At 34.2% G+C, this 15484-nt stretch overlaps 1 protein-coding gene across 2 annotated transcripts in view; it reads left to right on the top strand.

Moving 5' to 3' along the window:
- The window catches only part of AP3B1 (adaptor related protein complex 3 subunit beta 1), a 235939-nt gene that overhangs the window by 119723 nt on the left and 100732 nt on the right, over nucleotides 1–15484 (top strand). For both annotated transcript variants that reach the window (XM_020902680.2, XM_070468579.1), the window contains exons 16-17: nucleotides 9287–9473; nucleotides 10441–10571. In XM_020902680.2, the coding sequence (XP_020758339.2) occupies nucleotides 9287–9473; nucleotides 10441–10571 (318 nt within the window). The remainder of the gene's footprint in view (nucleotides 1–9286; nucleotides 9474–10440; nucleotides 10572–15484) is intronic.

Genomic DNA, 15484 nt, shown 5'->3' with positions numbered 1-15484 from the left:
AATTGTATGCCTAAGAGTAATTGAATAATAAACTTCATTAATATCTCAAGTGTCTTTATTTAGTGTAAAAGAGATTTTGAAACTTAGTCAACAGTCTGCTTTTAGTAGTATTGAGTCAATTCCTACTGGGCAACTGTAAACTCTTGAGAAAATACAAAAAGGAAACAACTGTCTGAAGTCTCTGAAGAGTAATTAAAAGTGGGAAGATTCTGAAGGGAAATTGACACTTCTCTGGGTCTGATCCCGAATTCAGTCTTCAGTTGGCACGAACACATAGAGACTGAAACTCCAGAAGGAAACCCAGAGTCCTCCTGCCTGAGGAAGCAGAAAACAGAGTTTAAGAAAAATACCGGGAGTTCCCTGGTGGTCCAGCAGTTAGGATTCCTTGCTTTCACTGCTGAGGGCCCAGGTTCAGACCCTGTCAAGAAGCTAAGATCCTGCAAGCCGCTTGGTGGAGTCAAAAAAGAGAACTACCACCAAAGATATTGAAAAGTTAAGGAAGAATTCTAGAAAGGAAAGAGCCGGTGTGAAGAGCCTCAAAATCTGAGTAATTCTGTCCAAGTCTCTGGCTGACACCTGAACCACATATATGCATGGTGGATTTAGAACAGCACAGTTAATAATAAAGGAACTGAACTGCAGTTTGAACAGCACTGAGGAGACAGTTTGTACTTTGAACCCAACGTAAAATATAGCAAAGTTTAGGGTTTCTACAGGACAGCATTCATAATGTCCAAGATAAATCCCAATTTGCTCAACATAAGAACTCGAACAGAGAATTACTGTTTAATGGGCATAGAATTTCAATTTGTGAAGACATAAAAATTTCTGGAGATTAATGGTGGTAATGGTTGCATAACACTGAACTGTGTACTTAAAAATGGTTGCAATGTAAATTTTATGTTTATTTTAGCATAATAGTGGACAAGAATAGGAAAATATGACCAGTTTTCAAGAAAACAAAAACCAAAAACCAACTTCTAGATGACTCAGATGTGGAAATTTACAGGGATAAATTTGAAGCAGCTTTTATAAATGATTGATGACATAAAGGAAAATGTGTTCACAATAGATGAAAAGCAAACTGTTATCAGAGAAATAACAACTAATAAAAAATAAATGGAAGTTCTAGAAATGAAAAATACAGTACCTGAAAAATCAACATTTTGTCTAGTATTACATATTCTTTAATATTTTAATTTTTTTGGTATGGAGATATAAATCTGTTCATATAGTTTTTAAAAATTATGATTAAGACTTTGTAGATGAACTTTTTCTGTAAGTTTCTTTAATTTTCTGACTTTGGGCTCTTTCACTGGAAATTTAGAAAGCAGTTGGTATGTGATGACTACCTTAGAACTATTTAATGTCAATTACTGGAAGTCAGGTGATAAAAAAAAGTACATGTTCAAATATTAGACTGTCTGACTTCAAATACTCTTTTACCACTTACTAACTACATGATTTTGGACTGATTATACAATCTGCGTAAGACGTAGCTTCCTAATATGTAAGATGGGAGTTACAATAATATGGTCATTTATAATTTGACATATATATTCCTAAAAATCGTTATGCTTTTCAGAAATGCACAAACCATAGGGATTATTGCAAAACTAGAACCAGAGATACAACACTCAAAAAATTCGTTGATGACACAGGCTTTATGCAGTGACATTTATACCCTTACTTGAATAAATTTTCTTGGCATTGAAAAAGTCAGGATAAAACATATAAAGGTAAAACACTCAAGTTGACCAAAAAAATGTGTATACTGTAAAATTTTTTAAAATCTGGTTTTCTGTATACTATCAAACGAACTATGAGGAAGAGAAATTAAGGAAACAGTCCCATTTACCATCGCATTAAAAAAAATGAAATACCTAGGAATAAACCTACCTAAGGAGATGAAAGACCTGTACTTGGAAAACTACTAGACACTGGTGAAAGAGATGGAATATGTCATAAACAAAAGGAAAGATATACCATGTTCTTTGATTGGAAGAATTACTTTTGTTAAAATGACCATACTACCTAAGGCAATCTACTGTTACAGTGCAATCCTTAGCAAAATACCAATGGTGTTTTTCACAAAACTAGAATTAGTAACTTCAGAATTTGTATGGAAACAAATTCCAAATAGCCGAGGCAATCTTGAGAAAGAACAGAGCTGAGGGAATCATAGTTCTTGACTTCAGATTGTACGTGAACGTGAAAGTCGCTCAGTCGTGTCCATCTCTTTGCAACCCCAGGGACTACACAGTCCATAGAGTTCTCCAGGCCAGAGTACTGGAGTGGGTATTTTCCTTCTCCAGAGAATCTTCAGATTGTACTAGAAAGCTATCGTAATCAAGACAGTATGATTCTGTCACAAGAACAGACATATAGGTCAGTGAAATAGAATAAAGAGCTCAGAAAAAAACCCATACAGTTACAGTCAATTCATCTATGACAAAAGAGGTAAGAATATACAATGAAGAAAAGATAGACACTTTAGTAAGTGGTGCTGGGAAAGCTAGACAGCTATATGTATAAGAATGAAATTAGGATGTTCTCTATCACTGTATACAAAAATAAACTCAAAATGGGTTAAAGACCTAAATGTAAGACAGGATACTATAAAACTCCTAGAGAAAAACATAGGACACTCTTTGACATAAGTCACAATATTTATTTGGATCCATCTCCTAAAGCAAAGGAAACAAAAACAAAAATAAACAAATTGGACCTAATTAAACTTACACGCTTTTGCACAGCAAAGGAAACCATCAACAAAATGAAAAGACAGTCCACGGAAAAGAAGATATTTGCAAATGCTGTGGTCAGTAACGGGTTAATACCCACATATATAAATAGCTCGTACAATGTGACGTCAGAAAGCAAACAACTTGATTAGAAAATGAACAGAAGAACTGAATAAACATTTTTCCATTGAGGAAATTCAGGTGACCAACAGGCACGTGAAAAGATACTCAAGAATTGCTAGTTATTAGGGAAATCCGGATGAAAACCACAGTGAGATAGCACCTCACACCTGTTAGAATGGCTGTAATCAAAGAGAACACTAATAACAAATATTGGCAAGGATCTGGAGAAAAGGAAATTCTTACACACTGTTGGTGGGAAGATAAATTCATGTAGCCATGGTGAAAAACAGTATGGAGATTTCTCAGAAAAACTTAAAATAGAACTATCGTGTGACCCAGCAGTTCAAGTCCTGGGTAGATACCCAACAAAAAAACAAAAACAAAGGCACTAATCAAAAGATACACACACACAAATATAAGATACGTGTACCCCAGTGTTCATAACAGCATTACTTAACAATTGCCAAGTTATGGAAGGAAGCTAAGTATCTGTCAACCAGTGAATGAATAAAGAAGATGTGATATACATATATATGGGGGGGAGGAGGGAGGGAGGGCTAGATATAGATATATCAGTATAATGAAACACATATATGATACATAGTATATATACTTATACTATATAGTGTATACATATAGTGTGTACATATATAGTGTATATTATATGTGTGTGTGTATATGTGTGTGTGTATACATACACATACACATGTGATATATGTCTGTAATGGAATACTTGCTCATTCAGTTGCTTTAGTTGTGTCTGACTCTTTGTGACCCTATGGACTATAGCCCACCAGGCTGCTCTGTCCATGGATAATGGAATACTACTCAGCCATAAAAGAGAATAAAATTTTTGCTATTTACAACAACATGCGTGGACTTGGATAGCATTATGCTAAGTGAAGGTAGAGAATGACAAATACTGTGTGATATCACTTGTATGTAGAATCTGAAAAGTACAACACACTAAGTGAATAAAACAAAAAAGAAGTAAATTCACAGATACAGAGTACAACTGCTGGTTACCAGTGAGGAGAGGGGAGGGGGAGGGGTGACACAGCGGTGGAGGGAAAGGTTATAGGATCTTCTGAAATCCTCTCTGTGAAACTTTTGAAAATTGTAAAGCAGTATAGAATTTAATGAGTCATTTAATAAAGTTTTTAATTAAAAAAATTTAAAGCCCTATTTAGTCATGGAATGATGAAATTGATTAGCTAGAACACTAGAGCTGCTTACATTTGCTGCTGATATATGTTAAGAATTCTGTGTAGTTCTCCTAAATTTACCAAACACATTTGCCAGTATCCTTCAGTTTAAAAGTTACAACCATGTGAAACCAATTTTAAATGCTGAGTTCTGTATGTTTTTTAGCATTCCATAAACTAATATATATGTAAGCTCATGTTAGGACTATAATTTAAGATAACTTTTATTATTTTGTGTTGACGTATATAATATTTGAAGAAGGCTATTGTTGAGCAAATAGTTTTTACCAGTTTATTACTTGTCAACAGTATTTAGGTAAAAATGTGATGCCCATGTTTTGAGCAGTTTTTTTTAGAATATTGGATTTCTTTGTATTTACATAGCATTCCCCCCCAATTTTTTTCCCAGAAATGATTCCTTAAATATAAACAGGGAAAGAATATGACATAAAAATTGGATATAAAGCTGTATATATGCTACTGAATATTTCTGTTATTTATGGTGCATTATAATATTCTCTTCATCTTGTATTTTTTTGATAAAACCCATGTAAATGTACTGCTGAATGTCCAGTCTGGTTTTGATTGAGCCTTCAGTCATATTGAAATGCTTTGATTGTTTACGTGATCGTGTCTGTTTTCTTTGTTACTGTTGCCCAGGACAGATTTGATTTTTATCTGTTGTCTCAGTGTCCCATCCAGTTCAGGCTTTTTCCCAGGGTTTTCATTTTTAATGAAGTTGTTGTTGTTATTGTTCAGTTGTTAAGTTGTGTCCAACTCTTTGCAACCCTATGGACTGCAGCACACCAGGCTTCCCTGTCCTTCACTGTCTCCCAGAGTTTGCTCAACTTATGTCCATTGAATCAGTGATGCAATCTAACCATTTCATCCTCTGCCACTCCCTTCTTCTTTTGCCCTCAATCTTTCCCAGCATCGGTGAGAAGTCTCTTCGTATCAGGTGGCCGAATCACTGGAGCTTTAGCCTCAGTCCTTCCAGTGAATGAATATTCAGGGGTGATTTCCTTTAGGATTGACTGGTTTGATCTCCTTTCTGTCCAAGGAGAGTTGGATCAAAATAAGTCAGAGTAAGTTTGTAAATTTCCATGTTGGACTTCTAACCTTTGCCATGGTTTTGTCTAGTGGCCTATGAGACACAGCTGTAGTGAACAGAGATTTCGTTTTAAAATGAGAAACATTTAAATGGAAAGACTTTGTCTTTGTTTTCCCAACCTTTTTGAGATACAACCTGACTAACCTTTCCCATTTAGAGCAGCATGTAGGATGTGTACTGAGAAAACATGCCCTCATAAGGCAGGTCCCTCTTTTTCCCCGTGGTGGTGACGTGAGTGTGTAAGTGTTTTATCTGATGGTAACTTGATGGTAACCAGCGTGTTGTGTCACAGCTTGTGCAAAGCATGAAGCTCCCAACTGTCAGTGGCTGGAGTAAGAGGAAAGCATGGGAACTTAGGGGTTGGTTGTGGACGAAATATGTGCAGGAGATAGAGACAGAGCAATCTTGCTGTAAACTATTAAAGAGAGTGGTCAGGGCACCCTTGCTACAGTAGTTTTGTCATTTACTGTGTACTGTAAATCTAGAACCTATTTATTATTTGGCTGTTCTTTTTTTTTTATTTTGTTATAAATCCAGCAGCAATAAATTCTGAAAACTTGAAGTGTATATTTAATGAAGAATGAAGTAGAGAATTTCTGTATCATTATTTAACCTGTACAAAATGTTTGTCAGCGTGTACCATCTACCATGAAAATCATAGTGATACCGCTAACCACAAATGAACTGAAGATAAGATAAATCTGCTAAAACAGGATCAGCATCTGGTTTCAAAACTGGAAGATAGAGCCTCAGGGTGATGATTTAATGTATATATGTGCCAAATATGTTTACATCCCGTTCTGTGAGACATGATCTCATATAGAGCAAGTAACTTTTAAAATTTAGTTTTCTTTATTTTTTATTACAAGTTTTCTTTTGCACATATGAGGAATGAAGCAATGACGGTTAGTGTACTGGCTCCATTAGCAGAAAAAGGACTCAAGTGATGCTGCTGGTTTTCAAATAAAAAAACAATTAATTCCAATAATAGACCATTTTTACTCAAAGCTTTTGTATATTTCTTCTGTCAGTGTAAATGAAATCTGAGTAAAGCTTTTGAAAGTTTATTCTGTCAAAATTGCTATAAATGCTATTATTGTAAATTTAAAAGCCCCAACGTGGCTTTCACTGAACGAATGTTGTCATGGTAAAAGCAATGTTCTTATTAAATTAAGAAAACTATGGAACAGAAATATTTTGGGAATTGGTTGTGGTGCATTCAAACTCACTCTGCTTATTTTACCAATTGAAATAAAACTATAATGGTCACTATACTGATACTTGATATGTGTGGTTTAACTGAACTACAAAATTCTTGTGATGAAGCTAATATTGAAAAGGCATACTTCAGCATGATAGCACACACTCTCATACTCAGTTCTCTTTGCTGCATGTGACCAGCAGGATTTTACAAATGTGATTTTGTGAAAAACTACTTTGTAAATTAGCCTGTGTTATATACTGGCTTTTTTGCCTGGATTGGGTGGGTGGGAGGGTGGGGAGTAGATTAAGTGAAATTTTTGTGTGTTGGTTAGATTTTGATTCAAAATCACTTGGAAACCTTTAACGTTTTTACCAGGTAGAGTTCCAACAACCTTCAGCTTTTGAAAAGTTTAGCAAATAACAGTTCTTGGAAACAAATCTTGCAAACAGAATGACAGTGAAATATATCCCTATAAAAAGGCAGAGTTGAGCAAATTATATGGTAAGAGCTAATAATTTATTGTAGAAGTTCTTTCATTTGCAGTATTTCAGCTATGATGAAGACTTTTTTGATGGAGCTACTATTTTAGTTGGTTAAGTTTATATTTTGTATTAGAATGAAATGAAATTGAGAAGGCAGTTGATTTTGCAGTATCTAAATTTGATGAAATATTAAGCTAGAGAGAATTATTCAAAAGTTTTATCTCATAAAGATAGTTTCGTTGGAGGGAAAAAATTTATCTAGGCTTGAAATATTTACAAATTTTAACATGAAAGCATTGAGAATATCCTTTATTCAACAGAATTTTTTCTATGCTTATTGGATCATTCAGACTGTAAAGAGGGCATTTTCTCCATTAAAAATGTTAAGTTCTATAGCTAAGAATAAGTTGCAAATGTCAATACTTTCATAATTAATGATCATAAAATTCTATTTTGAAGATAATGGTAAGCAATCTTATTTTTTTAATTAAAAATAACAACATATAAAATTACATTCTTTAGATAAATACCAATGACTTGGTTTTAGAGATAGAGCTAAGAAATTGATTAAGGTACGTGAATAAAGAGGTATGTGAGTAAATAAATATTCTGTTTATGTTTTTAATGCATCATGGGACCTGGATATGTTTTTATCTTTTAGAATTTTATTTTTGATAATACACTTGGTATAATTATTTCATAACCCACCAATATAATAAAGTTTTATAGTCAATAAGTGCATATTATAGAAATTACATAATATTAATAACTTAAAATTTTCTGTCTCACTTTAAATGGAATGTGTTAATATTTGAAATAATTAACTTCCTAAAAATTAATTTCAGAGACTAGAGATAAAAGCGAGATGACTCACTCCACTAGCTTAAAAAATTACTGCAATGAATTGACGTTTTTATCTGATTTATTTTAGTTGCATATTAAATCCCAACATTTAAATATACTTTAGAGAGTTAACTTAGTTATGGATTCTCACTACAGTTGAAGAAACTTAACAGTAGGATGTATTTTCCAGGTTATCCCAGCAAGTTGATTACACAGTCTAGTGTACCTTGGATTGACCTGGGTTATTCACTTAGTGACTGTTTTGCTGATTGTCCTTAAAAAATCAGTCATAGAAATTTTCTTATCTGTCATTGAACCAACCTCGTCTAGTAATTAGTGAATAGCAGTTGTTAACCAAATTTAGAATAGCTCTATTAACATTTTTCATTTGTGTTTTTTGTAGTTCTACTTTAGTAAAACTAGGTTAATGGTTTTTAAATAGATTGTTACTGAAAGAAGGTTGCTTTCTATCCAAATCCATTATCTTAATGAATTAATATTGTAAAAGAGTTTGCCACACCATTCCTGTATCTTGACTTATTGTTATAGAACTATCTTTAGCTCTACCTGACTTGATGGATTTTATTGTTTTTAATCCATTTCTAATGTCTATAAAATGTTCTGATGTAGATGTTTATTTTTTCCATGTATTATGAATCCTGTTTATAGTTAGAATTGTATATGTGTAACCTTTAAATTAAAATTATGCTTTTTCAGTAAAGTAATGAGTTGAAAATACAAACCTATTTTGTTAACATTTCAATTTTGGTTTAATTATTTAAATTATCTCAATATATGTTAATGTAGTACAGTCAAAAATTGACTTAGGAAATCTTATTAGAGTGTAAAAGCTACTATAATAAGTTGTTCCCTAACATAAATAAATAAATGACCAATATTACTAGAGGCCATAAGCAATATGGGGAAAAAATGGAAGGAGTCTTTTATCCTAGTTTTTAGAGGGCATCAGCAGCTTGCTTTTATGAAAAAGTAACAGCTAAATGCACTGCAAATAATTTGCAGTAATCCAGTTCAGTGATTCATGTGTCTGCTTTAATGGGTCATAATTCAGGGTAAAGTAACTGAGTGCAGTCAGAGTGCAGACACTGCTTATGCCAGGGACAGTATCTCTTCATAAAACACACCTCAGGAGAAGCAGTTTGCCAGCCCCCTAATACTCTCTGATGTTTTGATGTCCTGCATATTTTTCCGATTAAGTTTTGAGTGCCATGTTTTTAGTTGTATTTCCACATTCATTATTCTCACGTAGACCCTTCAGCGGGTTTGCCATATATGATTATTTTTTTAATGATGCCTTTCTTTCCACTTCAGCAGTTTAATAATCTAGCACATGGCTGCTTCTCAGTACTCAGCATTCACCTCCCCAATACTGAAGAGGACATGTGCTTTGGCTTCAGAATTCCATTTGCAGCGTTAGAAATGCATATTCCCTATGGAACAACATTTGTTTGACATAACCATTCATTTTTATTACCTCTTTAAATATGTTTATCCAGAGTTATCAATAATCATAAATAACTGTATTCTCATCTTGTTCTGTTTTTTTCCAACAGACAAAATTGCTTACCCAGTACATATTAAATCTCGGCAAGTATGATCAAAACTACGACATCAGAGATCGTACAAGATTTATTAGGCAGCTTATTGTTCCGAATGAGAAGAGTGGAGCTTTAAGTAAATATGCCAAAAAAATATTCCTGGCGCAGAAACCCGCACCACTGCTTGAATCTCCTTTTAAAGGTATTATTATCAGAATATACCTGCAGGATATTTTATGTTATCTTAGAAATTATGATATTATGTCCCATTTTTAACATGTTTAAAATTTAACTCTTAGAAAATACGTGATTAGTATATAAACATATAAATACGAAAACTGTGCTTTCTACTCATTCATCTCTTCTCTGATACAAGCTTTATATTAATTAGTTCAAGTTTATGTTTTTATAGGCCTTATTTACCTAAGTAATTTCAATCTTCTGACTTTTATTCTTAACCAAATGATTTGACTGAACAATAGATAAAAGCTGTTGTTTTTGCAGACCTTGACTTCATTTATGGTTTAAATGGCTAGCTTGGTTTAATAAGGAATATATAATTCACCTTAATAGTGAGTTATTAAATATTCTGTGTACACTAACATAAGCTTTTCCGGAAAGAATTATTTCATAGTAGTATCCCTTTATATATGTTTGCTTTTCAGAGATGGAAATTGACTTATTTTCCCCAGCTTTTTAAAAGGAGTAATTTATCAGTTTCACAAGTAGCCCTTACAGTGGGAATCAAATGATATACTTTGGTTTTCATATTGTTTCTTATTTAATTGTTATAAAGGGATAAAAAGCAGTTCAGTTTTGTAGTAAAACTATTAAAATTCTGAATGTGTTGGTGGCAAGACATGTATATGGATTGTTTAACTGTGCTGTCATTCTTAATATTCACAGTAAAGTAATTTTTAGAGAAGCTACATATCAGAGCAACACCTCTAAACACACTGACTGATTAGCTTTTTTATTGACCATTATCGGGGAGATTATTGTAATCTATGGACTGAAATCAGTTTTTTTGACCTGTGAAGAGTTTCCTAGTTTATATTTATTCCTTGACATTTGAGGTAATATGCCAATTACCTTGAGCTCTGATTAGGATTGTTCTCTGTTCTATGCAGCTCAGATTGTTTATTTTATATTTTCCTTTATTTTAATAGATAGAGATCATTTCCAGCTTGGCACTTTATCTCACACTCTCAACACCAAAGCAACTGGGTACCTGGAATTATCTAATTGGCCAGAGGTGGCGCCTGACCCATCAGTTCGAAATGTAGAAGTAATAGAGTTGGTAAGTTGACCTTTCTGAAATTAATTTTGTCAAGCAGTAGGAGATTCTAGGATAGCTACTGTTTTGTATAAAAGCTTTTTTGGGGGGTTTGAAAACTGAAAATTGTTCTGGTATTTCTAAATGTAATGTGTTAGATATATCTTTCTTCTGTGGGAACTAAATATTGTAGTATTCCTATGTCATTGTACATGTACTGTTCCTTTTCTTCAAGGAAATAGAGAATTGAATTCTCTGCATCAGTGCCACCCACATTTGTGGTACTGCATTTGTAGCTGTGCAGATTCAATTTCTAAGGTATTTAGTTTCATTGAGTTGAGCTTTTCCCACTTAGTTTAGAGACTCATAAGCTTCCTGTCAATATTTTCCAAATCATTTTTGCTATCTCTTCCAGAAAAACCATACAAAGTGTTCTTTTGGCTTTTCTGAGGAACCTTTTTCACATGAAGCCAAATATAAATAGGAAGCATTATGTACCAAAAATATCCTTGAACAAGGTCACAATTAATGAATAGCATATTGCTTCACATTTTAAAAAAAGTCTCTGTATAAATACTCTTTTCCTAGGTCTTTATAACATGCTGGCCACTAAAAATAAGAGAATTAATGTTCTTTCCTAATATTATCTCTTTCTTTCTTATATAAACAAGAAAAATAAGGAGAGGGGTCTTCTGATTGTTTAGAGATTGATTATGTGAAATATATCTGATATTTTTTTAAATAGAATTAATAAAAAGAACAATTATGTATTACATCCTGGGTGCCTTTCCAGTACAGCACATATATTGAACTAGGATTCAGATAACTGTTCTTTATCTATAATTCCTATGAGAAAGTCAGTTAATCTTCTTGCCTACTGACTTTTCCCTATACAGTGGGGAAAAAGCTGTCTTACTTTAAATAGAAGAATTTTGTACCCACACTTTGCAGGTTGTAGAGTCTTAGTTCCCTGACCAGAGATTAAATGTGGGGCACAACAGTGAAAGTGCCCACGTCCTAACCACTAGACTGCCAGGAAATTTCTGGGGCATAGCCATTTAATTTGACTCCTTTGAAAAGTATGTTTCTCTTAACTACTCAGACTTATCTGGCTTTGGAGCGTGACCAGAGCAATAATAACCAGTAACTAACCCTGGTAGTGTTCTTTGATAATATTTTATAATCATTATTTGTTTAAACCTTATAATGATTATAAGTGATGGTTATTGTTATTCCCGTTTTGCAGATGACGAAACCAAGATTCAGAGAAGCTAAGTAAATTGCCCAAGTTCCCATAGCTAGTTAGTGATGGAACTGGAATACCACTTCATATCTGAGTCCACTGTTCACGAGATTACTGCATTTTATTATGTAACATAATGAGAGGAAGCTTGAGCTTGTTGCAAATCTGGACTGTCCTTAGTGTTTATTAGCAACACTGTTTTCAGGTTGTGACAAATTATCTCTATTTAGAGATGATTTTTTAAAATATAAAACTAACAAGTTCCATATATCTCCTTGCAACTAAGTTTGGTGATTTCTCCTCCAATATACATGCTACTCTTAAGTATTCTTCAAAAAGATTGGCTTATTTATGAAACATTTGGTCAGATACTAGAATACAAAGAGAATGTTCTTTGTTGTAAGTAATACTGTCTCCTAATTTCTTTTTATGGTTTGTTGTTTTCATGGTTCTGTCCCTTTTTACTATTAGGTGCATAATGTTTTGACCCAAGTAGAATCATCCTTTTATCCTACCCCTGCTTTTACCCTTATCCCTCCTCCTTGCTGCCCCAATCCACCAAAAAAAAAAAAAATTTAAATAAAAGTATCATCTCAGAAATTGACAGCAATGCCATGCAATTTAGTTTGGTCTCAGCATGTTCTTATGCTGACTGATAGACTGGTTGTTGGGCTGCCGTCTCCCATCTTCTTGTGCTCTTCTGAGCATTACCTACCTACAGGGACAGTGCTTGAATAACCTATTTTCTTACATTCATTTCACCTGTCCAGTTGAACAGAGACAAATTGATTTCTTTTTCATTTTGCTGACTACATTGTGGAAATTAATAATTGGTAACTTATTATGGAGAATAATTATAACTGATGGAACTTGGAAAAAACTCACTCTCTATTGATGCCATGCAGAAAACAGTTTCAGTCCGTTTGTCTCTGGACACATTGACTTGAAATTATACTATAAAGACTTAATTAAATATAAAAATAGCATATATAGTTTTATTATCAAATTTGGCTGCAGTAGTATAGAAAGTAGTGTTCACATAATCTTTCTTGCCTTTCATTCTACCTCATCCCTCTCTAAAGTCACATCAATGTATTTATGCACGTAATACACGTGTTACCCTAGTCTTACTGTAAAGTCATCTTACAGGGTCATATCTTAGTACTATGAAATTTAACTTAGGAAGATTAACAGCCTAAGTTTAGACAATTAATATTTTAGTCAAAACAGTATGGAACCTAGTCACACTGACACTAGAAGTCACTTTGCATTACACATTTCCATCCATTCCAGGATATCAGGTACTATATATATTATGACACTAGTAAATTTTCAAGATTCTTTGCAATTTGTTTTTACTTGGTTCTAGAAAATCCTTTTCTCCCAGTTTTACATATCAAGGCTATTTTGCTTTATAAACACATCTACTATCAATATTTTATCAACTTTCAAATTAGTGCTATTTTTTTTCCTCTTCTCTTTACCCTTTTATTTCCTTTGCTAAGAATGATACAATTATCATAGTCATAACAGACCATAACAAAAATTAAAGTACTTATTAGTCTTTACCCTTTAAAACCTTAAACTCCATGAATAGAGAATCTATGGCCCTGTCAAAATATTATGCCCTTCTGAGCATAGGAGCCTGATTTTCCTTATATGATGACTTAGTCTTATCCTGAAAGCCATAGTCTAATTAAATAATTTTTTTTTTCATAAATTGACCTGATGCACATTTTACTAGCCTGCAGAAAAATGTATTTGTTTGGATTTAAAAAAAATATGAACTTTACTGTTTATTAAATATAGGAAAACTTTGTTCTTAGAGTACTGTCTTTATTCATATCTGGAGGATAGAGCATTTTAAACATTCATAAAAGGCAGTACTGTTGATCTTATGTTAGTATCTTACTCAAATATATTTGAGTAATTTTTGCTCATTTTTCTATTATTGTCCATATAGTAATTTTCCAGATTACTGAAGCTTACCTTTGTAAGCAACACATCTTAAGCCCATAAGCCCTCTACATCAGCGGTTTTTAAACCTAGCTTTATACTATATTCACATGGAGATCTTAAATCTGTCAGACCTGTTCCAGACCAATCAGAATCTTGGGAAGTGGGTCCCAAACATTAGCATTTTTAGTATTCGTATTTTTATTATTGATATTAGTATTTTAAAAAGAAGTATTCTCAGGTGATTCTGACAGGCATCCAGTGCTGAGAACCATTCTTGAATAAGAACCTTGGTCTTACTGTCAGTTTCTTTACAGCAGATGTTAACAGTAGCAGACTGGCACATAAGGAAAACTCTGAAGTGTGATAGATAAATGTGTCTCAACTGTTCTTGACCTTTTATAAAATACACATTTCCTTGCCCTTTAAAGGAGAGTGCATGAAACATGATTTAACTTTTTCTTAATGACTCAGAGTCACACCTATGAAAATAATTTATTTTACTTCAATACACTGTATTAAAGTTTTTAAGAGTCTGTCACCCAACTAATAGTTATTGTGCCAGACACATTTAAGATATATCAGTGTAGAAAATATTCAAACATCTCTGCTCTCCAGATGCTGATGTTCTTGCAGAGATAGACTGACAATTACCATAAATATATAAATTGTATACTGTAGTATATTAGAAAGTAATAAGTGCTATGACCCCCCCAAAAAAAAAATTTGTGCAAAGGAAGATCAGCCTCCATGGGAGGTTGAAATTTTCGATAGAATGGTCCTCTCTGAGGTGGCACTTGTACAGAGTCTTCAAGGAAGGAAATGAGCCATGCGGCCGTCTGGGGTGAGGTGCTGGAAGTAGGATCAGCTTTGGAGAATGGCCTCAAGGAGGAGCGTGTCGGGGGTGTTTGAAGACACTGTGATGAGTGGCTGGAGGGAAGTGGGCAAGAGGGAGAGCGGCAGCAGGAGTCAGGTAGGGCTGACAGATTTTTATCATTAAGGGCTTCATTTGTTCTAAGTGAATGTGAAGCCTTTGCAGACCTTTTCAAAGAAAGAGGAGCTTGATTGGGATTAATAAAATCATTCTAGCTACCGTTTTGACCCAGCTTGGAGTGGGGGTGAGAGATGGAACTAGACACAAGATAGCCAGTTGGAGACGATTGTGGTGATCAGAGAGAGAGAGGTGGCTCTGAGCAAGCTGGTGAAGGACCAAGGGGCCTACAGACTTTCTTGATGGATTAGGTATCTAGGATATAATAAACACACAAGTCAAGAATTACCCCAGGGTTCAGGCTGTTGAGATGGTACAGGCTATTTGTTGCCTACACTAAATGTTTTCATTATTATTATTATAATTTTTTTTAAACCTCAATATCAGGGTAACTCAGCTGATAAAGAATCCACCTGCAATGCTGGAGACCCTGGTTCGATTCCTGGGTTGGGAAGATCCCCTGGAGAAGGGATCGGCTACCCACTCCTGTATTCTTGGGCTGCCCTGGTGGCTCAGATGATAAAGAAGCCGCCCGCAATGCATGAGACCTGGGTTCAATCCCTGGATTGGGAAGATCCCCTGGAGGAGGGCATGGCAGCCCACTCCAGGATTCTTGCCTGGAGAATCTCCATGGACAGAGGAGCCTGGCAGGCAACAGTCCATGGGGTTGCAAAGAGTCAGACATGACTGAGCGACTTAGCACAGCACACAGAACATCAAGCTGTGAAATTGAATCTCTTACCGCTG

This window comes from Odocoileus virginianus, chromosome 6, assembly GCF_023699985.2.
Source record: "Odocoileus virginianus isolate 20LAN1187 ecotype Illinois chromosome 6, Ovbor_1.2, whole genome shotgun sequence".
Taxonomy (NCBI): domain Eukaryota; kingdom Metazoa; phylum Chordata; class Mammalia; order Artiodactyla; family Cervidae; genus Odocoileus; species Odocoileus virginianus.
Note: the sequence above shows the minus strand (reverse complement) of the source record. Positions and strands in the feature narration are given on the sequence as shown.